This window comes from Rhinoderma darwinii, chromosome 3 (genome assembly GCF_050947455.1).
Source record: "Rhinoderma darwinii isolate aRhiDar2 chromosome 3, aRhiDar2.hap1, whole genome shotgun sequence".
Taxonomy (NCBI): Eukaryota; Metazoa; Chordata; class Amphibia; order Anura; family Rhinodermatidae; genus Rhinoderma; species Rhinoderma darwinii.
This window is the reverse complement of record NC_134689.1, coordinates 287,000,009-287,027,789: the sequence shown is the minus strand read 5'-3', so window position 1 is coordinate 287,027,789 and position 27,781 is coordinate 287,000,009. Positions and strand designations below refer to the sequence as shown.

Below are 27,781 nucleotides of genomic sequence, written 5' to 3'. Positions count from 1 at the left end.
ATGTTAGGTACTACCTGCCTAACTACTATTATTCACTGAATGTTAGGTACTACCTACCTAACTACTATTATTCACTGAATGTTAGGTACTACCTGCCTAACTACTATGATTCACTCAATGTTAGGTACTACCTGCCTAACTACTATGATTCACTGAATGTTAGGTACTACCTACCTACTATTATTCACTGAATGTTAGGTACTACCTACCTAACTACTATTATTCACTGAATGTTAGGTACTACCTACCTAACTACTATTATTCACTGAATGTTAGGTACTACCTACCTAACTACTATGATTCACTGAATGTTAGGTACTACCTACCTAACTACTATGATTCACTGAATGTTAGGTACTACCTACCTACTATTATTCACTGAATGTTAAGTACTACCTACCTAACTACTAGTATTCACTGAATGTTAGGTACTACCTGCCTAACTACTATTATTCACTGAATGTTAGGTACTACCTGCCTAACTACTATTATTCACTGAATTTTAGGTACTACCTGCCTAACTACTATTATTCACTGAATGTTAGGTACTACCTGCCTAACTACTATTATTCACTGAATGTTAAGTACTACCTACCTAACTACTAGTGTTCACTGAATGTTAGGTACTACCTACCTAACTACTAGCATTCACTGAATGTTAGGTACTACCTACCTAACTACTATGATTCACTGAATGTTAGGTACTACCTGTCTAACTACTATTATTCACTGAATGTTAGGTACTACCTACCTAACTACTAGTATTCACTGAATGTTAGGTACTACCTGCCTAACTACTATTATTCACTGAATGTTGGGTACTACCTACCTAACTACTATTATTCACTGAATGTTAGGTACTACCTGCCTAACTACTATGACTCACTCAATGTTAGATACTACCTGCCTAACTACTATGATTCACTCAATGTTAGGTACTACCTGCCTAACTACTATGATTCACTGAATGTTAGGTACTACCTACCTACTATTATTCACTGAATGTTAAGTACTACCTACCTAACTACTAGTATTCACTGACTGTTAGGTACTACCTGCCTAACTACTATGATTCACTGAATGTTAGGTACTACCTACCTAACTACTATTATTCACTGAATGTTAGGTACTACCTACCTAACTACTATTATTCACTGAATGTTAGGTACTACCTGCCTAACTACTATTATTCACTGAATGTTAGGTACTACCTGCCTAACTACTATTATTCACCGAATGTTAGGTACTACCTGCCTAACTACTATTATTCACTGAATGTTAGGTACTACCTACCTAACTACTATTATTCACTGAATGTTAGGTACTACCTGCCTAACTACTATGATTCACTCAATGTTAGGTACTACCTGCCTAACTACTATTATTCACTGAATGTTAGGTACTACCTGCCTAACTACTATTATTCACTGAATGTTAGGTACTACCTGCCTAACTACTATTATTCACTGAATGTTAGGTACTACCTGCCTAACTACTATTATTCACTGAATGTTAGGTACTACCTGCCTAACTACTATTATTCACTGAATGTTAGGTACTACCTGCCTAACTACTATTATTCACTGAATGTTAGGTACTACCTGCCTAACTACTATTATTCACTGAATGTTAGGTACTACCTGCCTAACTACTATGATTCACTGAATGTTAGGTACTACCTACCTACTATTATTCACTGAATGTTAAGTACTACCTACCTAACTACTAGTATTCACTGACTGTTAGGTACTACCTGCCTAACTACTATGATTCACTGAATGTTAGGTACTACCTACCTAACTACTATTATTCACTGAATGTTAGGTACTACCTGCCTAACTACTATTATTCACTGAATGTTAAGTACTACCTACCTAACTACTAGTATTCACTGAATGTTAGGTACTACCTGCCTAACTACTATTATTCACTGAATGTTAGGTACTACCTACCTAACTACTATTATTCACTGAATGTTAGGTACTACCTGCCTAACTACTATGATTCACTGAATGTTAGGTACTACGTACCTAACTACTATGATTCACTGAATGTTAGGTACTACCTACCTACTATTATTCACTGAATGTTAAGTACTACCTACCTAACTACTATGATTCACTGAATGTTAGGTACTACGTACCTAACTACTATGATTCACTGAATGTTAGGTACTACCTACCTACTATTATTCACTGAATGTTAAGTACTACCTACCTAACTACTAGTATTCACTGAATGTTAGGTACTACCTGCCTAACTACTATGATTCACTGAATGTTAGGTACTACGTACCTAACTACTATGATTCACTGAATGTTAGGTACTACCTACCTACTATTATTCACTGAATGTTAAGTACTACCTACCTAACTACTAGTATTCACTGAATGTTAGGTACTACCTGCCTAACTACATCATAGTAGTTAGGCAGGTAGTATCTAACATTCAGTGAATAATAGTAATTAGGTAGGTACTACCTACCTAACTACTATTATTCACTGAATGTTAGGTACTACCTACCTAATTACTATTATTCACTGAATGTTAGGTACTACCTGCCTAACTACTATTATTCACTGAATGTTAGGTACTACCTGCCTAACTACTATTATTCACTGAATGTTAGGTACTACCTACCTAACTACTATTATTCACTGAATGTTAGGTACTACCTGCCTAACTACTAGGATTCACTGAATGTTAGGTACTACCTGTCTAACTACTATTATTCACTGAATGTTAAGTACTACCTACCTAACTACTAGTATTCACTGAATGTTAGGTACTACCTGCCTAACTACTATTATTCACTGAATGTTAGGTACTACCTACCTAACTATTATTCACTGAATGTTAGGTACTACCTGCCTAACTACTATGATTCACAGAATGTTAGGTACTACCTGTCTAACTACTATTATTCACTGAATGTTAGGTACTACCTACCTAACTACTATTATTCACTGAATGTTAGGTACTACCTACCTAACTACTATTATTCACTGAATGTTAGGTACTACCTACCTAACTACTATTATTCACTGAATGTTAGGTACTACCTACCTAACTACTATGATTCACTGAATGTTAGGTACTACCTGCCTAACTACTATGATTCACTGAATGTTAGGTACTACCTGCCTAACTACTATTATTCACTGAATGTTAGGTACTACCTGCCTAACTACTATTATTCACTGAATGTTAGGTACTACCTACCTAACTACTATTATTCACTGAATGTTAGGTACTACCTGCCTAACTACTATGATTCACTGAATGTTAGGTACTACCTGTCTAACTACTATTATTCACTGAATGTTAAGTACTACCTACCTAACTACTAGTATTCACTGAATGTTAGGTACTACCTGCCTAACTACTATTATTCACTGAATGTTAGGTACTACCTGCCTAACTACTATTATTCACTGAATGTTAGGTACTACCTACCTAACTACTATTATTCACTGAATGTTAGGTACTACCTACCTAACTACTAGTATTCACTGAATGTTAGGTACTACCTGCCTAACTACTATTATTCACTGAATGTTGGGTACTACCTACCTAACTACTATTATTCACTCAATGTTAGGTACTACCTGCCTAACTACTATGACTCACTCAATGTTAGGTACTACCTGCCTAACTACTATGATTCACTCAATGTTAGGTACTACCTGCCTAACTACTATGATTCACTGAATGTTAGGTACTACCTACCTACTATTATTCACTGAATGTTAAGTACTACCTACCTAACTACTAGTATTCACTGACTGTTAGGTACTACCTGCCTAACTACTATGATTCACTGAATGTTAGGTACTACCTACCTAACTACTATTATTCACTGAATGTTAGGTACTACCTGCCTAACTACTATTATTCACTGAATGTTAGGTACTACCTGCCTAACTACTATTATTCACCGAATGTTAGGTACTACCTGCCTAACTACTATTATTCACTGAATGTTAGGTACTACCTACCTAACTACTATTATTCACTGAATGTTAGGTACTACCTGCCTAACTACTATGATTCACTCAATGTTAGGTACTACCTGCCTAACTACTATTATTCACTGAATGTTAAGTACTACCTACCTAACTACTATGATTCACTGGATGTTAGGTACTACCTGCCTAACTACTATTATTCACTGAATGTTAGGTACTACCTGCCTAACTACTATGATTCACTGAATGTTAGGTACTACCTACCTACTATTATTCACTGAATGTTAAGTACTACCTACCTAACTACTAGTATTCACTGACTGTTAGGTACTACCTGCCTAACTACTATGATTCACTGAATGTTAGGTACTACCTACCTAACTACTATTATTCACTGAATGTTAGGTACTACCTACCTAACTACTATTATTCACTGAATGTTAGGTACTACCTGCCTAACTACTATTATTCACTGAATGTTAGGTACTACCTGCCTAACTACTATTATTCACTGAATGTTAGGTACTACCTACCTAACTACTATTATTCACTGAATGTTAGGTACTACCTGTCTAACCACTATGATTCACTGAATGTTTGGAGCCACTAAAGTGATACATAACACGATAAGACAAACGTTTGAAGCCCAGCAGTACACAGTAAAGTACATATGCAATTATATAGAGATGTTGTATGAAAAATGTCACCGTCATCTATAACTAATAGATGAGAAACACGCTTTGACAAATGTATGGGGAGCAATAATGAAAGCTGTCTGGCTTTCATGCTGTGGAAATGTCACATACTAATTAGACTTTTAATAAAAGATTTGACGCATCAATCAATGACGGCCAATTGGGTAACATGCGGTCACACAAAGGTGAATTACTTTTGCTTCTTGAAGAAAAAAATAACAAACAAAAAAGGACAGATATCTATCCTTGCCATTAGTGAGTGCATGAGGTTGAAGCACAAAAATGAGGCCAACTGCGAAAGGGGTGGGTGGGGGAACCATAAGAGCAGAAAATGCTGAACCGAAAGAAAAAGGCAGTTAATTTTAGATAAAATTAATAAAACTAACCAGATGTTGGATCGCCAAATATTTTGTAATCTGGTGTAGTTGTAGTAGACATTTTTTCTAAAATTAAAGGAACAGGTCATCAGTAAAAGAAACCAAACAAAAAAGTCAAATCTTAACGGAAAGCAAAGAATTTTGTTTATGATAATAAAAGATTATTTTTCTATATGTCCTTAAGCAGTTGCACATAGCCAAAAGAGTAATATACAAAGAAAAAAAAAACATAATTTCACTATTGCTATTTAATGCAAAACAGCTTAGCCCATGAAAAAGAAAAAAATTAGGTTACGGTCAAAAGGTGGTATGTGCATTATGGGAGCACTGTATTCTACTACTAGTACAAAGCACAAACTAAAAGGTTGTATGATAAGCAGTCAGTGGTTGGTCCTTACCATGGCAATCGCCGAGCTGTGCCGTGTTACCGTGTTCCACATCCTGTTCATATCCGAAGCTGCATAATAAAAAATGAGATTTACTGTGAAATATTACCAAATCAAGCAGACGCGGCTCTTAAATATATGGGAAATACATTCTAGCAGCAAATACAAAAGCGACAAAATATTGTGTAAACATAGAGAGCCAATTTATGCTTGTTTGTACAGGAGGATTGCTTTGTGATAATTAATAGGAATCTCCGGAGGAGCAATACTTTACCTCCCAACTGGATTCAAAGCAGATATTACAATTCCCGCTAGGATTAATGTTTTCTGTCTCCAAAGTATTACGTTAGAAATACAATATAAAATACACAGAGTAATTTTTATCACTAAGCACAAATAATTTCAATCACATCTACAGGCATGGTGGTAGAAGGAAGAAATACATAATCCTAATAAAACAGTTTATATATTCCTATAATCTTAGATATCACTTCTGTTAGCATTTAGAGGGTGTCATCACACTTACAACATGCCAGGCTTGACTCTGCCGCAGGTTTCATGGTTCAGCCAAGCGCAGTACGGATCTCTTGAACCAATACAAGACCTGTGCGTTAATGAGAATACTTTTGTCAGGGATTTGTTACGTAACCAGGAGCGATATGCAACCTCGAGGAAAATTCGACATACTTTTTACATGAGCCGTATCGTTCACAACGACTCAGTGGGAGCCTGATAATGCAACTTGAAAAGGCCACAAATAAGGTGTGATGATCTTTATCCATCTGCAAGGATAAGACTCTTCGGTCCTCGTCACTGTCCCCATAACACCTGCAGAGATAAAATCATGAAAGTGCGATAATTAAATGAGTTTTCTGACAATCAGACAAATCCTGTATCCAAATACAGGCCAATTTAAAAAAAACAACCAAAACATATATTTAAATCTTGCTTTGGTCTGGCACCTAGCTCTAGTTCACTGTATCAGGCTTGTGTATAGACTAGGCCTCAGTGACATTTTGTCTATAGTGATGTAACGTCACATGGTCGCGTCATCTAATTGCTGCTGTAAAAATGGACGAAAAATCTCTGCAGCCTGAAGTGATTGGACGACGCCTATTGTTGCAACAGTCCACACACAGGCCTGACCAGGGACGGGTGCGACATTTTTATGGTAAATATATTTGAAATGCTCCTATCTTTCCTAGCCTTGGCCTTTTGTCTTATTATTAAACAACCCTATTAAATAATGGAACATGCTGTCTTCACAAGCACAAAAAAGCCTCCCAACCAATCACTGTTTACACATTGGCATTGCCATTTTCGTTACGATTGTGAGCATAATAACTCCAGGTAAATATCTTAACACATAAACATAGAACTCACAAGCAACTAGAATTTTCAACCTTAACTACAAGACATTATTTCTTTCCTCCGTGGATTTGGTCACTATTCATACAATTCTCATGGAAAGTCTCAACTAGTCTCAGCTGATTGTTCATTGCTAAGTAAATAAAATGCACAATGCAAAATCTACTCAACTATTCTCATAGAACAGAGGCGCACAAAGCCTTTACAGAAAGAAATGTTATCCAAAATATGCAATGTGAGTTACAAACTATGACCACAATGATAGGTTGGAAAAAAACTGCCCAACTATAGGGATAGGCAGTAAAATGAATGGTGCAATCAATATGTAATAATTTACTTAGGAATGTACAGATCTCTGGGAGTAATATGTGGATATATACAAATTGACCACAGTAAATGTGGTAGGAGTGCAATTTGTTTTGGTCCATACACCCCAAAGCACTGTCAAAATCACACATGGGGATATTCTAATATATTCTTCCCCTGATCTTTCCCTTTTCTCGTATAAAAGAAATGGTGGTATTAAATCCAACCATAAATCCAGTGGTGGTATTACATTCAACCGTACATCCAGTGGTGGCATTACATCCAAACATACATCCAGTGGTGGCATTAAATCCAACCGTACATCCAGTGGTGGCATTACATCCAACCATACATCCAGTGGTGGCATTACATCCAAACATACATCCAGTGGTGGTATTATATCCAACCGTACATCCAGTGGTGGCATTACATCCAACCGTACATCCAGTGGTGGTATTACATCCAACCGTACATCCAGTGGTGGCATTACATCCAACCGTACATCCAGTGGTGGCATTACATCCAACCGTACATCCAGTGGTGGCATTACATTCAACCATACATCCAGTGGTGGCATTACATTCAACAATACATCCAGTGGTGGCATTACATCCAACCATACATCCAGTGGTGGCATTACATCCAACCATACATCCAGTGTTGAAATTACATCCAACCGTACATCCAGTGGTGGCATTACATCCAACCATACATCCAGTGGTGACATTACATCCAACCGTACATCCAGTGGTGGCATTACATCCTACCATACATCCAGTGGTGACATTACATCCAACCATGAATTCAACTATGGATACTGTACAGTATTACTTTACAAGGTGTCTTAGCAAATATGAGAGCCCAAATATACCAGCCACCTGTTTTATATCTGCCCGAGATTAACTTCAACACATTGCTTCACCCCTGTAAATATGTGAGATTTTACTGCCGTCATGAATGTCACTGTGGAATTACGTATCATATGATACAGCTAAGTCCCCATGCACACGACCGTAAAAACTCCCGTAATTACAGGCCGTAATTACGGGCCCATAGACTTCTATGGGCCACGGGTACCTCCCTGTATGCTTACTGAAAGGTGCCCGTGCTGTTGAAAAAGATAGAACATGTCCTATTTCAGGCCGTAATTACGGCACGGGCAGGCCCATAGAAGTCTATGGGGCTCCCGTAATTACGGGTGACTACGTGTGTGCACCCGTAATTACGGGAGCGTTGCTAGGCGACGTCAGTAAATAGTCACTGTCCAGGGTGCTGAAAGAGTTAAACGACCGGCAGTAACTGTTTCAGCACCCTGGACAGTGGCTACCGATCACAATATAGATAAAGCTGTAAAAAAAAAAAAAAAAAAGACGTTCATACTTACCCAGAACTCCCTGTTTCTTCCTCCAGTCCGGCTTCCTGGGATGACGTTACAGCCCATGTGACCGCTGCAGCCAATCACAGGCCAATCACTGGCTGCAGCGTTCACATGGACTGCCGCGTCATCCAGGGAGGTCGGACTGGATGTCAAGAGAGGGACGCGTCACCAAGACAACGGCCGGGTAAGTATGAATTTCTTTTACTTTTATTATGGAAAGGGCTGTCCCTTCTCTCTATCCTGCACTGATAGAGAGAAGGGCTGCCGATTAGTGCAGTGCAATTTTGCAACCAAAAACGTGCCCGTAAATACGGGTGGAATACGGGTGACACCGGACCCATATTTACGGGCACGGGTCCGTAAATACTGGTGCAATACGGGTCGAATAAGTGTGACCAAGGACCCGTATTTACACCAGTATTTACGGGTGGACAAAAATACGGTCGTGTGTATGGGGCCTAAGGCTCTGTTCGCATCTGCGACATGGCTTCTGTTTGTAACGGAACATATTATTGACTTGGGTCCGTTGGGTTCCATAATGGTGTCCATTGTTCTAGTGAAATCTGAGACAGAGGGTCCATACGGAGCCTACGACGCAGATGTGAATATACTAAACTTTCTCAGTATACTTAAATGAGAAGCTGCATTATGATATGAACAGTATTATTTCAGGTTTATTACTGTTTCATAAACCTATACTCTTCTATACTTATACAATTTTATTTTCTTGGTGATATCATTAAAAGTAAATAGACTCAAAATGTGCAATTGTGTAGGAGACTAACTTACATGTGAAATCAATACATTTGTTTTGTACAAGGTAATGCTTACTTTGCACGGTTGTAGGCATCAATTTCTTCCAGTAATACACTGTCATTCAGGGAAAATGGATTAGTCTTAGCCAAAATCTTTAGCACAATGCCAGCTTCAGAGCCTACGAATATGACTGTATAGTTAAGGTAAGGTCCAGCGAGGTGGTCAACTGCTACAGCTGTTAATCTATACCTAAAATGAAAACACAGGAACGTTATGCCTAATAATATTTCTTCATTCCAATTTAAGGGTTAAGTGAATGGATGCAGATATATCATTGATAGGATACATATTAAAGGACAACCCCTATTCCATATGTTATAATAGGGGAAATTTGGAAGTCCTAGTAGGGGACCCCCTTTACTTAGCCAGAGTGGAAAAGCCTATAGAAATAGCAGCTTCTGCTCTGGTGGCTTCTGAGCAAATATTTATTACATGGTGGTCCATTAATATAGACATCACTTCAGGTGAAATGTGTGATCATGCCGCTAAATCCCTTACTTGATCAATTTAAACAGCCATGTTATATATACGGTACCTGATGCGGGTTTTGGTGAACCAAGGCTCTTGAACAATAGAAGGGACTAAAGAATCCATCAAAGGATGGGACTTTATAAAGGCTAGAGTTTCATCTGGAAATTCAGTGGAGGACCTGTAACCTTCACCAAGACCATGCCTTGCACAGCAGCCTGGCCTAAAAAAAAGAGGAACGTGACGTGACATATGACCTTCATATAATATTAAGTATATTAAGTATTTTCATTGGTTAATTTACAAAGCAAAGCACACCTTTGGGCGCTTTTGTTAAATATATTTGGAGCTAATCTTTTCTCTTGAATACCTTGGTTTGGGTACTTTATCTTCAGGTACAGCTGTCCAAACAGAGTCTGGAGTCTTTTGTTCTTTAAACCTTCCTCTGAATACTTTCTCAATGTCATCCATAGTAAAAGCGCAAACCGCTGAACCTGGTATGCTGAGAAAGATACAGAAAATAAGAAAATCTTTCTTCTGCACATTACACAATAGAAACCATTGTAAAAGAATGAAGAAAGTGAAGGACTCTATTTGATGTCAGTCTTTCCTTCTCTTTACCTATTTAGCTGTGTAGTAAACACGCCAACAACAGTGGGAATTCCATTGATTTCTATTATGTCTGTTATAGACTGCAGAACATCAAAGTAGAAGAAAGAATCCCCTGGAACAGAGCAGTTGAGTCTTGCCTTCACAAATGAAGTCCAGTGTTTTTCAAGGACCCTCTGCGACCCTCCCAGGTCATTTTTGCATATGCGTGCTACACGGGAATGTACAGCCTGGAAAATAGAGTTAAATCCATGACTACACATGAGGAAATCAAATTATTAACATTACATGAAGAGGTTAAAAGGGCCACACTAACTGGAAACAAGCTGCCGTAATTTGAACTTAATTTACAGTAAAAACTGGAGCTTACAATGTATCTTTAAAAAAAAAGTTCTGCCAAGGCCCTCAACTCGTTTCCCATAATTCCATGCATGTTGGGCATATCATTGGACTTTGTAGTTTTTTTTCTTTTATTTTCAGTAGCTTTCCAGCTTAAGAGACTTGTTGACTTTAGAAACTCTGCACATAGTGATACCATTGTAACCAAAATATTACTGTATCAGCATCACAAGGTTCTCACATTGTTACACATTGGCATTCCAATCTACCTCCTGTGTTAAAGAGGCTCTGTCACCAGATTTTGCAACCCCTATCTGCTATTGCAGCAGATAGGCGCTGCAATGTAGATTACAGTAACGTTTTTATTTTTAAAAAACGAGCATTTTTGGCCAAGTTATGACCATTTTTGTAGTTATGCAAATGAGGCTTGCAAAAGTCCAAGTGGGTGGGTTTAAAAGTAAAAGTCCAACTGGGCGTGTATTAGGTGTGTACATCGGGGCGTTTTTAATACTTTTACTAGCTGGGCGCTCTGATGAGAAGTATCATCCACTTCTCTTCAGAACGCCCCGCTTCTGTCAGTGCAGACACAGCGTGTTCTCGAGAGATCACGCTGTGTCGTCACTCACAGGTCCTGCATCGTGTCAGACGAGCGAGGACACCGGCACCAGAGGCTACAGTTGATTCTGCAGCAGCATCAGCGTTTGCAGGTAAGTAGCTACATCGACTTACCTGCTAACGCCGATGCTGCTGCAGAATCAACTGAAGCCTCTGGTGCCGGTGTCCTCGCTCGTCTGACACGATGCAGGACCTGTGAGTGACGTCACAGCGTGATCTCTCGAGAACACGCTGTGTCTGCACTGCCAGAAGCTGGGCGTTCTGAAGAGAAGTGGATGATACTTCTCATCAGAACGCCCAGCTAGTAAAAGTATTAAAAACGCCCCGATGTACGCACCTAATACACGCCCAGTTGGACTTTTACTTTTAAACACACCCACTTGGACTTTTGCAAGCCTCATTTGCATAACTACAAAAATGGTCATAACTTGGCCAAAAATGCTCGTTTTTTAAAAATAAAAACGTTACTGTAATCTACATTGCAGCGCCTATCTGCTGCAATAGCAGATAGGGGTTGCAAAATCTGGTGACAGAGCTTCTTTAAGGCTGGGCTTTGGACCTATCCATACTGCCTCTGCCATGTGGTTCCCTGTTATTACTAAGAAAATATCACAAGTAGAAAGGTCACTGCCTCCTGACAAGATCAGTACACCTCTCCCCTGCTGCTGTAAACAGTCTTATAAACAGGATGACCACAGAGTGTTCTGCCCCTGCCTACTTCTAAACATGGTACACACTCATAAAACACAATATAATAAAGCAAGTGGTGCCGTTATTCAAATCGAGATGTAGATTCTATACAACTCCCTTCTCCTTGCATCACACATTTCTGTACACGTAGGCTTTCAGCAAGCTCTAGTCTGTCTGAATTAAGTACTTGAAAGAAAGCAGACAGTATTTAACTGCAGCCTGATGTCCATTTTAATGCACCACTGAGCAAAGCCCATAACATTCCCACGGATTCCCCACCTTTTGTGAAGTCTTTAATTAACCATGCGTAAATGGTTTAATAATTTACAGTGGAGTGTCTATAATGTAGCCAAATATCATAAACTGCATTTGTGTCATTTAAATATTTAACATTTGGGAGGCACAATAGAACCTCTGTTGAAATATAAACATATTTATGCATTTAATCCTTGCCAAGAAATAAAGTGATTTTCTAATCAGGGTCATGCAGGAATTTGCCAGCCATTTTGGTCTTGGATAAAGCCATGTATTATTTTCTGCACATTTTGAAGAAACGATAACACACCTAGGCAGCGTTAGATACATTCGTTTTCTAGGTCATGTAAAGTCCGTCTTTGAAGATTAATTAAAGAAAAGAGTGAAGCAAATATCTCAGTAATAGATTGCGGTTAAGAAGCCAAAGAAAATGAAAAGCCCCAAGGCTAATGGATAATTTTATAATAGCAGAGAGATTTATCAAGCACTGACTTGCTCAAAATGTTATGCCACGTTTGTGAACTTGGACTGCTCATCTTTGCTAGTACCATGGTAAACACTAGAACTTGGAACACCCCCAAATCTGCACTTACCTTGCCTAAATTATTATGCTCCACTGCGATCTCTCGGAAAAAGAAGTAGATGTAGTTGCCATACTCTATTGCATGCAGAAAATGTGGCTCTGGAAAGTCAGTAGGACAGGAAACGTATATCAGTTAAATTGCATAGGATACACAAAACACATCTTGAATGTATAAACTAAAATGCGAGCGCGCTGAGCTCACAGATCCCTGACTTGATGCATATATACGAGGGGATTCACACTTAATTGATCTTCCAGTCTTTAATGTTGTCTAATGGAGTGTAAAAGGGCCTCAAAGGATTTATATTACAGTTAAGTTTTTTTTTTTTTTTTACTGCAGAATCAATCATAAACTATTTTGCAAAGGGGGAAAAGATGCATTTGGAGTAAAGACCTTGATGTATCAGCATGCAAGATTTAGCTTCATCATATAGCTGTGTCAAGCCTAAAAGGGTCCAAGGTACTTAATATGCATCATATTTCTGAGAAATACTATTAAACTGTGTTACGCTTCATTCCCATATCAAGTAGGTGCCTGATCTCTTTGTCATTATTAATAAAAGCTTGGTTTCAAGTACCTTTTAGCCACTTGGAGTCATATTTAATTGTCCTCAGAGCAAATCCATCCCCCATGCTCCGATAGATTACAGCATCACTGGCTTGGAAGTCCGCCATGGTGGCAGAGTATAACTTCCCATCTAAGCGACAAAGAAAAGTTTCTCATCATATGACCAACTACAAACATGATAATACACACACAGTAATTTAGAGGTATTTTCAAACAAATAGGCTATGTATGCATGGATACTGCAACGACGTAAAGCACATAACACCTTGGACATCACAGAAAACAGCAGAATTTAAACTAATGCTCAGGCTATGTTATATACACTATGTATTGAGATATCTGGCCATAGTTGTCTGCTATAAAAAAATGACTGCACTATAAAGGTGCCAGGAACAAAAATGAGGAAGGCCGGCAGTGGAATAAACATAACATCTGTATTTGTCAGTACCCGCCATTCTAAAATCTTTAAAATAACAAAGCTACAATGTCTTAGTAGCAAAAAGAATACAGTCATAGCAATAGTTAAGACCATGATGTCATTAAAATACTGGAACAGCTATATGTGTAGTAGAAGGACAACAGACTAATTCAGTTAAAAATATTTCCGAATCACTAAGGAATCCTATGTGCCTTCTGTACTGATCCAGTTCATCCTTTGGGTGCTTTAGAATTTCTTGGAAAGAGGAGCTTTCGGTCACTATTCTCCGGTATGTTCAGGAACAGCCAAGCCTTTGCTCATCCCTGTTATATATTTGTATACACAGATATGGAACTAGTGAGATAGCCAGGTCATGTTTGTGGGATGCAGAGAGTCTACAATGCAGTCAACAGTGCACTTAAATCTTGCCCATAAGACCGGTGGTTGACACTATATTTCATGTGATGCACTAGAACTATGCAGGTATAGTACAGTCTACATCTATAGTTATATATAAGTATAAATAACATTACAAAAAACACAATATAATCTTTTGTGCGGTCTAAAGTTGTGATATAATAATTATTATTAATAATAATGTCTATCAGTTACACATCCACCTTATTTAAAGAGTCTCTGTCACCACATTATAAGTGCCCTATCTTCTACATGATGTGATCGGCGCTGTAATGTAGATTACAACATTGTTTTTTATTTAGAAAAACTATCATTTTTAACGGAGTTATGACCTATTTTGGCTTTATGCTAATGAGTTTCTCAATGGACAACTGGGCTTGTTTTACTTTTTGGCCAAGTGAGCGTGGTGGAGAGAAGTGTATGACGCTGACCAATCAGTGACCAATCAGCGTCATACACTTCTCTCCATTCATTTACACAGCACATAGTAATCTTACTAGATCACTATGTGCAGTCACTTACTCACACATTAACGTTACTGAAGTGTCCTGATAGTGAATAGACATCACTACCAGCCAGGGCGTGATGTCTATTCAGAATCCTGACACTTCGGTAACGTTTGTGTAAAATTTAAAGCACAGCAAGCGTAATCTTGTTTTAAAAGACAGTTTACAGCGTAATCTCGCGAGAGTATGCTTGCTGTGCTGTAAATTCCACACAAACGTTAGCAAAGTGTCAGGATTCTGAATAGACATCACATCCTGGCTGGTAGTGATGTCTATTCACTCTCAAGACATGTCAGTAAGGTTAATGTGTGTGTATGTGGCTGCACATAGTGATCTACAGTAGTAAGATCACTATGTGCTGTGTAAATGAATGGAGAGAAGTGTATGACGCTGATTGGTCAGCGTCATAAACTTCTCTCCACAACGCCCACTTGGTCAAAAAGTAAAAACACGCCCAGTTGTCCATTAAGAAACGCATTAGCATAAATCTAAAATAGGTCATAACTCCGTCAAAAATGATAGTTTTTCTAAATAAAAAACTCTGCTGTAATCTACATTACAGCGCCGATCACATCATGTACAATATAGGCCACTTATAATGTGGTGACAGAGCCTCTTTAAAATATAATAAATTGGTCTCAAACAAACGTGTGTTTGTTTCTTCTTCCTAACAATTATAATGCAATTAGTTCTACAAACTGAATAATGTCAGCAAATGTTTTACCAGCAAAGAGGGCTACATTGGTTTGTCTGGCGTCAAATGGGCATCTGGCCAAGCCACTGATTTCTTCCCCGTCATATTCCAAAGAGCTTAGCTACAAAAGTACAAGACATATAATTCAGCAATAAAACCCTGTATAAGGTATCACTGCACTTCAGCTTTATTTTATTTATACATAACCTTGATGAAATTGATGAATTTATAGATATCTTTGTTGCACATTTAGAGTGCCAATGATGAAGGAAAACCAAATGATCATTTACAAGTGATGAATTTTACATTTTAAGTACCGAACAACCCCCTGCCGCTCTTATCAGATAATCATGTGTATATTTGGCTCTTCACGGTTCAAGCAATAGGTCAATCCACCTATTTAGAGCTTTTATCCTCAGTAGCATGCATGACATGTCTATTAAAATAAGAATGTAATAACAAACATAATATCACATGTCTAATATTGTTTGTTGAGTAGTTAAAATATGCTGATTCACTCTTTATTTCTAAAAATGAAAAGTGACATGTCTATAAATGTTTTCATTCATCAAGGTTTGGTATATTTAAAGTAAGTCAAGATCAAGTAGAAATCTTGGAGACGCTTCACCACTGATTTTAAGAACTGGTTGATTTTTACCACTACTAGATGAACAGTCTATAGTTAAAAACATAGCTAAAGGGCCTTTTACACTGGGCGATTATCGGGCAGACAAGTGTTCATAGAACGCCCGTTGACGATAATTGCAACGGGGCAACGATCAGCAGATGAATGAGCAAAAGCTGATGGTATGGTTTTAAAAAAGTAAAATATTATCGTTGTCGTCAGCACATCTCCCTGTGTATACAGGGAGACGCGCTGCCGACATGATAATAATGGATGGGGACGAGCGGTCAGAGTAACGACCGCTCGTCCCCATCCATAGCTCCATGTGACGGGAGTAAATGAACGCCGATCAACGATGTCTCGTTGATCGTTGCCCTCTGCACCGGCCAGAATCCGCCGGTCTAATAGTGCCTTAAAGAGGCTCTGTCACCAGATTTTGCAGCCCATATCTGCTATTGCAGCAGATCGGCGCTGCAATGTAGATTACAGTAACGTTTTTATTTTTAAAAAACGAGCATTTTTGGCCAAGTTATGACCATTTTCGTATTTATGCAAATGAGGCTTGCAAAAGTCCAAGTGGGCGTGTTGAAAAGTAAAAGTACAAGTGGGCGTGTATTATGTGTGTACATCGGGGCGTGTTTACTACTTTTACTAGCTGGGCGTTCTGATGAGAAGTATCATCCACTTCTCTTCAGAACGCCCAGCTTCTGGCAGTGCAGATCTGTGACGTCACTCACAGGTCCTGCATCGTGTCGGCACCAGAGGCTACAGTTGATTCTGCAGCAGCATCAGCATTTGCAGGTAAGTAGCTACATCGACTTACCTGCAAACGCCGATGCTGCTGCAGAATCATCTGTAGCCTCTGGTGTCGATGTGTCCTCGCTCGTCTGACACGATGCAGGACCTGTGAGTGACGACACAGCGTGATCTCTGGAGAACACGGCTGTGTCTGCACTGCCAGAAGCTGGGCGTTGTGAAGAGAAGTGGATGACACTTCTATACACAACGCCCAGCTAGTAAAAGTAGTAAACACGCCCCGATGTACGCACATAATACACGCCCAGTTGTACTTTTACTTTTCAACACGCCCAGTTGTACTTTTGCAAGCCTCATTTGCATAAATACGAAAATGGTCATAACTTGGCCAAAAATGCTCGTTTTTTAAAAATAAAAACGTTACTGTAATCTACATTGCAGCGCCGATCTGCTGCAATAGCAGATAGGGGTTGCAAAATCTGGTGACAGAGCCTCTTTAAGCCTGTTGTGTCCATGGCTATATCAGTCAGATGCAATATATGTTCTATTATTTGTCTGAATGTAAGGTAAAAAGATTAAACGGATTTGCATCAGAGTACCTAAAGATTTACTTACCCTGTAGTATCTACACATGGGATTGAAAGCATTTGTGCCACAGACAAAGACCATCTCATCATTTCGTGGAACAAAAACCTTTATGTAGTTATGGCATTCATCCTGAATCACAAATACATGAAACATTAGAAATCAAAAGCTTTTCTCTATCAACGTCATCTTTTGATGTGGAGCCTTCAAGAGTCCAGAAATACCTTGTGTTTGCCTTTCATTGCACAATTCTTTCGGTCTGCTTGACCCGATCTCCATGTCAACTTCTGAAGGAACAAAATCAGCAAACAAAAAAGAACGTGAATGACAATTTCTTTTTTTTGTTTACCCTTTAAAAGTCAGAGACTTTTTGATGACACTTGTGGAGTATGTTCGCTTACCCTGCTTGGTGTTACTTCGGTCTTGTGCACCTCATTTAAATTTACGGCATAAACTTGATCTCTGTAGAAGATAAAGAATGAAGCCTCTTTAGGAAATGGAGAAAAGTGCTGGCCTTAGAGTTATTCATGCGTGGCATGACAAATGTATTTTCAAGGCCCTTGTCAGACAATACACATGTTCGGCAGCCCTACTGAATTTCTTTGTCTGTGGAAAGAAGGTTATTGCCGGATTACATTTTCCCTTCTTTAGTAAGAGTATTACTTTCATATGCTTTCTTCTTGTGACAAAGCAGCCTAACCTTCTTTCCACATGTTTTCTAAGATCCGGGGTATGCATGTTTTACCAGGCAGTTGTTGCACGATCCATCCGTCTGTAGAGAGCTTTCGTTTATCGTATTTCTTGAGATCGATGTTTTTATAAAGGTAAGAGTGACTGGGTCTTGCAATGATACTCAATCATGACATTTCCAACTTAACCAAAACATATTTCTAAACCCATCAAGCTTGAAATATGATTTGAATTGTGTTTCAAATAATGTAATTATTGCGACCAGCAGAATAGTGAGCAACCAGCTATTTTCAGTGGGATACAGTATGGTTAAGTTTCCCTGCCCAGCAACACGTGATCATATAGTATACAGCTTCCGTTCCCAATTGTGTTTTCAACTGGCGATATCTCCGGTTGTGTCACAGATAGAACTCCGATCCCGAGATATGGCTGTTTGAAGTGATCCCCCCTTCCCTCCAGCCTCAGCCTCTCATACTGTGTGAAGCAGCTTCATGCGGATAGGACAGTGTCAGGGGCTGTGAGGTAGCTCCACCTCAAGAGAATCAATGTTTTTACCTCCCAGTTGTCTAATAAAGGCTAATTTACATATTTAGAAAAATGCTCATAACTTTGCAAATAATAAATGTTTTTTTTTTATAACAAATCACACTGTAGTTATCAGCATCATAGCGCCTATTAGATTAGTTAGGAGATAGGAAATTTAAAAACTGGTGACAGTGTCTCTTTAAGTATGCTATGTATTAATGTTTTTGTTTTTTTATACCAGTATTAATTACAGATGACTTCCTAAATTGTAACTTTTATTATTATATTTTTATTTTCAATTTTGCATTCTGACTTTATACTTCTCTGTAGTTGAATGTTTCCTTAGAATGTCTTCAATAAAAACTAAGGTAGAAAATGATAAAAATCAAATCCAAAATGGAGAGGTTTCATAATATATTAGAGGGTTTGTCCCATAAAGACAACCCCTATTCAGATTAACACCGGCCGTGGGATTGGCTACAGAAACCTCCGATGACCAGCTATTGTCACCAAGAAAATCTGTGGCCAGCCACAATGAACAGACCGGCCAGGTCCGCCAGAGCAAGAGCAACTCTTTGTTAGCGACTCTGCACTCTGTTTAATAGAATAGTGTTCTAAGTGGATGACCCCAATATGACATCCATGTTCCCCAACAGATCATATAAAAAGAGGTTGCCTGGATGAGACAACCCCTTTAATGCAGTTTGTAGTTAGAAGTCTGCATTATGAAATCAAATCTTTTTACTTGGAAATCATGCGTTGGATTGTTAAACTCAGTCATATGAAGGCTCCATGTGACTTGGCTGCTTTTTATTTCTGTTCTATTCCTTTCTAAGCATGAAACATAATATACTAATATAGATGACTATTTTTATTTCCTAAATAGAAGCTTTTCTGTGAGGTTCAAAAATGACTACAGAACTGAAAATAGAATACAAATCCAATTCATAGAAACAGATTAAAGAAAATTACCTTCCAGCAACATAAAGTGTGTCTCGAATTTTTAACATGAGTTGAAAGTCCAAGCTGTGCTGTGATTCATTGCCTGAAGGGCGTCCTCTAAATACTGGATATTGCCTTGAATCTGCAAGTTAAAATGGGATACACCATCACTCTGGATTACACGGCTAAAGAATCAATATACAGAATTGATTAGCTGTATATACTAGGTGTAGAAGGGTTTAAGCTAAATCCCCGTTGCAGCATCTTGAATAATATATGACCATTGTCAGCAAATGTGACTTCCTTCCCTTTCAAATTACTCCTTCAAAATACAACCACAGAGTACATTATATGGAGCTACATTGTAACATGTTCTCCTGGACGGCCATGTTCTCCAGGAAAGGCAGTCTACAACATACGGGAGAGAATTAGGATAAATTAAGTTTGTGCTATACAATTCTGCGCAAATCACTAAATGGATTGGAAACCTGCAAAATGAAACCTTCTGGGAGATTCAGAACACAATTATTATCATATAAGAATATGCTAAAATATTGACTCATTTTAAGGGAGACTAAAGCTAGAAAGTAACGAAAAAAAAGAAAAGTAGAAACATTCCTATTTGTAATATATATAGGATATATATTATATAGACTTTTGTCCCCACTCTTTGGATGGTAATGTAGGACAGGTGTATAATAACTAAAATGACTAATTTATGTATTTATGTTTAACCTTACTGTCCCTTTATTATACTAAATATAACAAAATCTACTAGACATTAAGTATGTTTCTCTGGCTATTTGTATCCACCGGTAAAGATTTGATCCTTTTTACATCTCACAGGACCACTAAGTATTACTTACTCCCATCTTACTCATTTATTCACTAGATACTAATGGAATTACTAGGGTTAGGGGGTATCTTCCTCACACTTTGGTTTCCACCATGAGATCTCTGTAGATTTAAACATGTTTTCAGCCCTCAACAAAAAATCTAGAAGAGTTCATAGTTCATGCACTTTGCTACATCCACAATAAACACAAAAAATACTTACAGTGATAATCTACAATGTTGACAGGCTCGTCGTCTTCAGGGAAACTAACTGCATAGACCAATGACACCATAACCAGCACCATGCCAGCATGAAGCACACGCAGCGTCATGGTTCATGAAATGGACGAGTCCACCTTTTGATAACAGGGTTTTACCTATAACAAATACAAATAAACTTATTTTTTTCATTGATTAAAAAAAAAAAAAAAAGTCTAAAAAATTGCAGCCGTGCCCCATTTCAATATGATGTACAAGATGCAACTTTATATTGAATACAAATATAAAATGACGCATCTGTTCATTCATACATAATTATATCATATCACTTATCATATACAGTATATTTCATCATATAGTCTAAGCTATAAAGACCTACCATTATAAGTCTTCCTAATGCAGGTGGTGCTACATATCATAGTACGTTATCATTTTATTATCTGATGAAACTGATTTCAGCTCATATATCATTTCATTGATTTCCAAGTCACTGACTTAAATAGTCTAAATAGTCACTGACATGAGTGATTTCCTCAGTTACTGTATACTCAATTAAGGTAGACAAATACAATATCTACATGTACTAGGCAATATATATATACATATTAAAAGTAAATGCAAATCACGACTTAAGGCTTCGTTCACATGGACTAGGGTTCCGTCATTTTGATGGAACCCCTGAACAATGGTGACAAACGGAAACCATTTGCACCGGATCCGTCACCATTGAAATCAATGGTGATGCAAACGGAAACCTGTGGTTTCCGTTTGTTTCAGTTTGGATTCCGTTCATGGGTTCTCCTGATAGAAAGCTCAGACGGAACCAAGGCAGATGTGAACGAAGCCTTAATATAAGTTCTTGAGTTTTACTCTTCTGTCAAGTTATGAAGGCGTTCCTTAGCTGCATATATTTCTGGGAAATTTGGGTGATAAGATCATATGGCTGTGGTTATGGTCACCCAGCTCCTGGGGGAGGGGGAATCTTTCTAGTCATGCATTGATTCATTATCCACCCTATATCACTACATAACTGGGCAGATTTGCCATTTAGGGAGCGTGGGAATATTGCCCTTGATCTTGTTGTACTTTTGGAAAATGTAGAGGATAGTGAGATGAGGTGAAACATGTAGAACTAAGGCTAAGTTCACACTACCGTTAGTATACATTTACCTCTCTTCCTTTAGAGGAAGAGGATTGAAAGATTAAAGCAACGGTTCCGTTAGAATTACCATTGATCTCAACGGAACCGTTGCTTTCTGTTTAATCATTCGATCCTCTCTTCCTCTGAGTGAAGATAGGTAAATGTATACAAACAGTAGTGTGAAGGAAGCCTAAGAATTTATGACAGAAGAGGACAATTCAAGAACTTAAATATACTGGCAATTGTTTTATTTGTAGGTGTAAATGCTCCTTAATCCTAATTTGTAGATCCGTAACATTTCTTCCCAGAAAAGCGCATACAATACTTAATATAATATTTTTTCCCCTATGTAAACGAAAAGTCATTTCCATGTAAACTTTTCCCTGTTCCCAATCAACCTGTCAAATATATTCAATGGAGGAATCAACCATATTCAGCCAACAAGTTCTTTTGAAACATTAACAAGGTAACACAATGAACCGATAACAGTATAAATAAATACTACTAGAATCCATGGACTGCTCTGTAGGTAAACTCAAATCAGCCATTAACAACAACAGTAATCAAACTAATGACATAAATATTAAAATGCGGGAATATTACCAATTATTCACAGGTTTCTTACTAACCATTCAGCAGACTACACTTTATCTTGCTATTAAAGTATTGGTACAATAACACGCACATGTACATACTTGTGAAAATCTTTCTGTGTACATCGCAAACATGTAAGGTTTACGAGTCTCATAGAGTTGAAAACAGTTGCAGCTGCATGTGATGTTATATGGACAAACCGATTCGGTTGATGAGTCGAATTCGGTCCAAATTTCCTGAGAGTTTTGGATTTAGCAAAATCCCAAACTTTTGGGGTTTGCCATTTTGCAAATAATAGAAAAAAAAGGGGAGTATAGGAGATAAAAAAAAAAACAACACCATACTCACCACCTCACCTGGTCTCCCGTAGTGATGCGTCCCTGTCGGCCTGTTCAGATGACGTCGTAATGTCCCATGTAATTGCTGCAGCCAATCACAGGCTGCAGCAGTCACATGGGACAAAACTACGCCATCCCACCTGTCGGCCTCCTGATAGGACGTCGTTTTCAGCCTGTGATTGACTGGATCGATCATTCGGGGAAAATATGACGTCATATAAAGAGACCAGCAGGGACGCATCGCTAGGGGAGACCAGGGAAGGGGGTGAGTATGGTATTCTTTTTATTTTATGAGTGAAATCGCAAGTCCCCCGATTACCTTGTTTGACTCTCTGGTTTATTCTAGGACTGAAAACAGTGACAGATGCAGCTGCATATGATGTTATATGGACACCAGTGAAACAGTCCTGAAAACAGTCGCAGATGCAGCTGATATTACATGGACGCCAGTGAAACAGTCCTGAAAACAGTCGCAGATGCAGCTGCATATGATGTTATATGGACACCAGTGAAACAGTCCTGAAAACAGTCGCAGATGCAGCTGCAGGTGATATTACACGGACGCCAGTGAAACAGTCCTAAAAACAGTCGCAGATACAGCTGCAGGTGATATTACACGGACGCCAGTGAAACAGTCCTGAAAACAGTCACAGATGCAGCTGCAGGTGATATTACACGGACGCCAGTGAAACAGTCCTGAAAACAGTCGCAGATGCAGCTGCAGGTGATATTACATGGACGCCAGTGAAACAGTCCTAAAAACAGTCGCAGATACAGCTGCAGGTGATATTACACGGACGCCAGTGAAACAGTCCTGAAAACAGTCACAGATGCAGCTGCAGGTGATATTACACGGACGCCAGTGAAACAGTCCTGAAAACAGTCACAGATGCAGCTGCAGGTGATATTACACGGACGCCAGTGAAACAGTCCTGAAAACAGTCACAGATGCAGCTGCAGGTGATATTACACAGACGCCAGTGAAACAGTCCTGAAAACAGTCGCAGATGCAGCTGCAGGTGATACTACACAGACGCCAGTGAAACAGTCCTGAAAACAGTCACAGATGCAGCTGCAGGTGATATTACACAGACGCCAGTGAAACAGTCCTGAAAACAGTCACAGATACAGCTGCAGGTGATATTACATGGACGCCAGTGAAACAGTCCTGAAAACAGTCGCAGATGCAGCTGCATGTGATGTTATATGGACGCCAGTTAACGTTTTATTTATATTTTTAGACGTTTTTTCTTTTCATAAAAATAGAATTTATTTATTTTTATAAACAGATTATTAGAAGCTATTAGACATATTGGCTATCATAGAAGTTAACAAGCTATTCCCGGGGGCCTCATAGATTGCCATTACAGATATAGTATTGCTTACTTATGATAATCACATTTTATTTTAAAAGCATTTATTCATTAAAAACTAAGACACTGGCTGCACATTCCCCTCCCTGGGTGAGAGGAGCTGGCGACCCCCTGTACTAAGTATATGTGTAAGTGACAATGCTTTGTCCCCGATATGACGTATCTTGTTACATATTTGGGGCTCTGCTTTTTCTGCATCCTGCCATTGCAGCACTCTGTTCAGGGGAAGGGATCGCGCTCTTCATCCTGAGCTTTCAGCACCATGACTGTAGTCAGAGCTACAGAATCATAAACTACAGAATTACAAAGGCAGGTGAACAATAGAAAACAAAGTACACGTATCTCCACATAACAGTGAAGATGTATATGCCATTTAGATCATTTTAATGACTGTTATTGTAGATTTAGCAAAAGTTCAACAAAGGCAGCTCAATAAAACCTTTGAACGCTTTTGTTTTTGTAATAAAACAATGTATCATATTATTTTAAACAACTTTGTAATTAGTTTTTATTAAAACATTTTTTTTTCACTTTTTGAGATACAGCTTCTATGTATCTTGGATACATACAAGCTGCATCTTGCGCCCAAAACCAAATCCGTCAGGTCTGCAGCCACCTGTTATCGATCACATCTAAGTTATGAACTTAGATGTGACCAATAACAGTTGGATCCTGCGTGACAGATTCGGGTTTGAGTGCAAGATATAGCTTCTATGTATCCAGGATACATAGATGATATATCTCAAAAAGTTATTTATTTATTTATTTTTTTTAAAATAAAAAACAAATTACAAAATAGTTTCAAGAAATATGATACAATGTTTTATTGAAAAAAAAATATAAAAATGGTTCATGCAGTGTGGGGCGTCTTTTGCTTCTAGGAGAGAATACCTCCATACATGCAGAGTCCGATAAAGCATGTCACAATTTTTTTTCCTGAATTAGTACGTATGCCTGAGGCATACAGAGGTACAGTAGAGCCCCATAGAAATCTATGGGTACCCTATTTGAGGTAGAATGAACCCGTAATGAAGCAGTGTGCATGAACATCATCACGATTCACATGGTAAGTAGAGTAATATTTTCCTATATGATTCAATCACATAACTGAAGATACTGTTTCAGTATTTAAGCTTAGTATATACATATCTAGCACATTCCAGTGGCATACAGATTTCCCCATTGAGACTGAAACGTATGGAAACTTTGACTTTTTTCCATGTCAGTATCATTCTGCAAAAGATCAGGTTGTGTTGTAGCTAGATCCTGTGCTTAAACCCCATCAGTTCTGGTACGTTTCCAGTAAAGGTTTAACAAATTGCTTTTGTAATCCAGAAAGACCTATAGGACTTGCCGATGTGGGACTGCACGGAAGCTACTCGCCAGAGCCCCACTTCATGCTGAGGTATGCCCTGCAATAAATAGAGAAAGCTATGGAATTGGTAATAGTGATATACTGTAAAAATGTTCAATTTAGTAGCAATGGGAAATAACAGCCTGGCGTGCTATAAGACTGTTATAAAAAGGGATTTGGGAGGAACGGCACGTTTATACAGCCTGCCGCCTGTTATTTTCACAGTTTTCGATGCAGGAAAAGGCATTATTTGAAAGCATGGATATCACCTTCACTGTTGAAAGAAGACAAATGATGTTTCCAAATGTCTTGTCACTTGTCAATTTTAACCGCTAATTTATCAGTCCTAGCCCTACGGATTTATCTACAATAACAATTCATGTTACACGGGCAGCTGGGTTAAATGTTATTTGTTAGAAATCCGTGTACGCGTTTGTCAGTTGCATTACTTTATTGAAATATGGGTTGATGTCACTAAAGTGGCATTTAAATGGCATTTTTTTTCTCCCCCAAACTGGCTTGCAAATTTTGTTTTACTCTCTCAAGTAAAAAATCTGAAAAATCGTCCATTGACATTGCCTATTTGTTCACCCTACAATATGTCTAATACTGATACATCCATACCTGCATATGGGAATATAGCCATGCAATAGTACCAATCTGTGACACTATATTCCCATATGGATGTATCTTAGGACAAGCTAATAGTAACTTTGGCTGTGAGTGAAGTGGCCTTTATTATTAGTATTCCATGTAAACCATTCAACAAGTTGAAGTTTTCTATGTTGGCATTGGTAAGATATTAGAAAAGTATGTTTGGGAATTTATATTAATATCTGTATTTATATTATACAATTCTTTTTTTATAGACTTAACTGTGACACACTTGTTTTTATATATTTTTAGGAAGAAAGATTCTCCATGAAGTTATGATTTCCCGGATACACATCTGTGGCCGGCCGCAATTTCGGAAGCGCCCATAGACTTCTATGGGTGAGTCCATGCCGCAATTGCCGACAAGGATAGGACATCTCCTATAATTTGCGGATCATTTCTCCGGTGCCGACACACATCTCTAAATATACGAGAAGGTGTCCGTGGCCGATATAAGTTAATGGTTCACTATTTTATCCGCAATTATTGATCCATAATTGCGGATAAAAATTACGGCTGTGTGCATGAGGCCTAACCTAGCAGGCCAATAGTTTGAAACACCTGTACTCTGATACATATATACTATTCGTTGTCCCTAATAAACAACATGCCCTATGATACTGCTTCTCCGGCCTGATCCCCTACAAGACAGTCTTAGGCTTCATGCACACGACCGTAGTGGTGTGCACGGGCTGTGATTTGCGGCTCGGACGGCCGCGGAGTGTCACCTGCGGCCAACAAATCACGGGCCGCGCACATTGCCGTGTACATTCATTTCAACGCGCCTGGACCGCAAGATGCGGCCGTAATAAGACATGTATGTTCTTTTTGCGGTCCAGGCTCCCGGGCAATGCACGGACCATGGAAACCACGGTCGCGTGCATGGGCTCATTCAAATGAATGGGGTGAATTGCGGCCGCAAAAATACGTTCTTGTGCATGGGGCCTTAATATGTGTAACATATTTTATAAACAGATAATATGAAGAGAATGGATCTCCATATGTTAAAATGTATATCTGACTGCAAACTAATCCCTGAGATAATGTATCCGTAGGTTATTGCAAAACATTTTCAACGGAAACCCTCATGAAGAGGCATTTGCATCATGTTGTCCATTGCAATGTCAGAGGTATAATGTTATTGCTCGATCTCTAGTAGAGGTCTTCATCACGCCCTATGGGGTCTTAGATGGATTTCTATGTTTTTTATAATACATGTCATTGGACTTTTACCATTAACATATCTGTAAATAATTTGAGATGTGTAATCGGCGTGAGTTATACAGAGATACATGTTGCTATATAGGCTCTGAGCATCTCCCTTCTAGCAGAAGCGATCCCGATACGGAAAAGTTCCTCATCCTGTCTCTACTAAAGGAAGATAAAGTTACAAGTGAGCTGTCTCAGCTGCTGCAGAACTGTATTTTTGGGCAATTCCTATTATTTAACCAATGATTAACATGATACTCCCACTTACTCTTTAAAAAGAAGTGCTGCAGCTGTTGAGAAGTTTATTATAAAAGAATAATGTAAACTATATATTATTAAGAATATTACAAGTGTCTGTAAATTGTATAAAAGAATTCCGCTTCTGTATGTTCACATAACTTCTCAGTGACTTCTAGTATTTGGATAATTTACAGTAGGATGTACATTATAAATATGGCATAAATAGCACAATTGACCTCAAATGAC

At 38.5% G+C, this 27,781-nt stretch overlaps 1 protein-coding gene across 3 annotated transcripts in view; it reads right to left on the bottom strand.

Annotated features, from left to right (window-relative positions):
* The window catches only part of SEMA6D (semaphorin 6D), a 78,071-nt gene that overhangs the window by 24,194 nt on the left and 26,096 nt on the right, over positions 1-27,781 (bottom strand). For 2 of the 3 annotated variants that reach the window (XM_075858012.1, XM_075858013.1), the window contains exons 2-17: positions 20,637-20,790; positions 19,610-19,721; positions 17,824-17,884; positions 17,647-17,709; positions 17,453-17,554; positions 15,487-15,577; positions 13,432-13,551; positions 12,864-12,952; positions 10,384-10,601; positions 10,133-10,264; positions 9,830-9,985; positions 9,310-9,483; positions 6,114-6,254; positions 5,953-6,030; positions 5,439-5,497; positions 5,050-5,106 (exon numbers count right to left, since the gene is read on the bottom strand). In XM_075858012.1, coding sequence (XP_075714127.1) covers positions 5,050-5,106; positions 5,439-5,497; positions 5,953-6,030; positions 6,114-6,254; positions 9,310-9,483; positions 9,830-9,985; positions 10,133-10,264; positions 10,384-10,601; positions 12,864-12,952; positions 13,432-13,551; positions 15,487-15,577; positions 17,453-17,554; positions 17,647-17,709; positions 17,824-17,884; positions 19,610-19,721; positions 20,637-20,745 — 1,762 coding nt within the window. In that variant the 5' untranslated portion in view covers positions 20,746-20,790. The remainder of the gene's footprint in view (positions 1-5,049; positions 5,107-5,438; positions 5,498-5,952; positions 6,031-6,113; positions 6,255-9,309; positions 9,484-9,829; positions 9,986-10,132; positions 10,265-10,383; positions 10,602-12,863; positions 12,953-13,431; positions 13,552-15,486; positions 15,578-17,452; positions 17,555-17,646; positions 17,710-17,823; positions 17,885-19,609; positions 19,722-20,636; positions 20,791-27,781) is intronic. The other variant, XM_075858014.1, reaches the window with a different exon arrangement.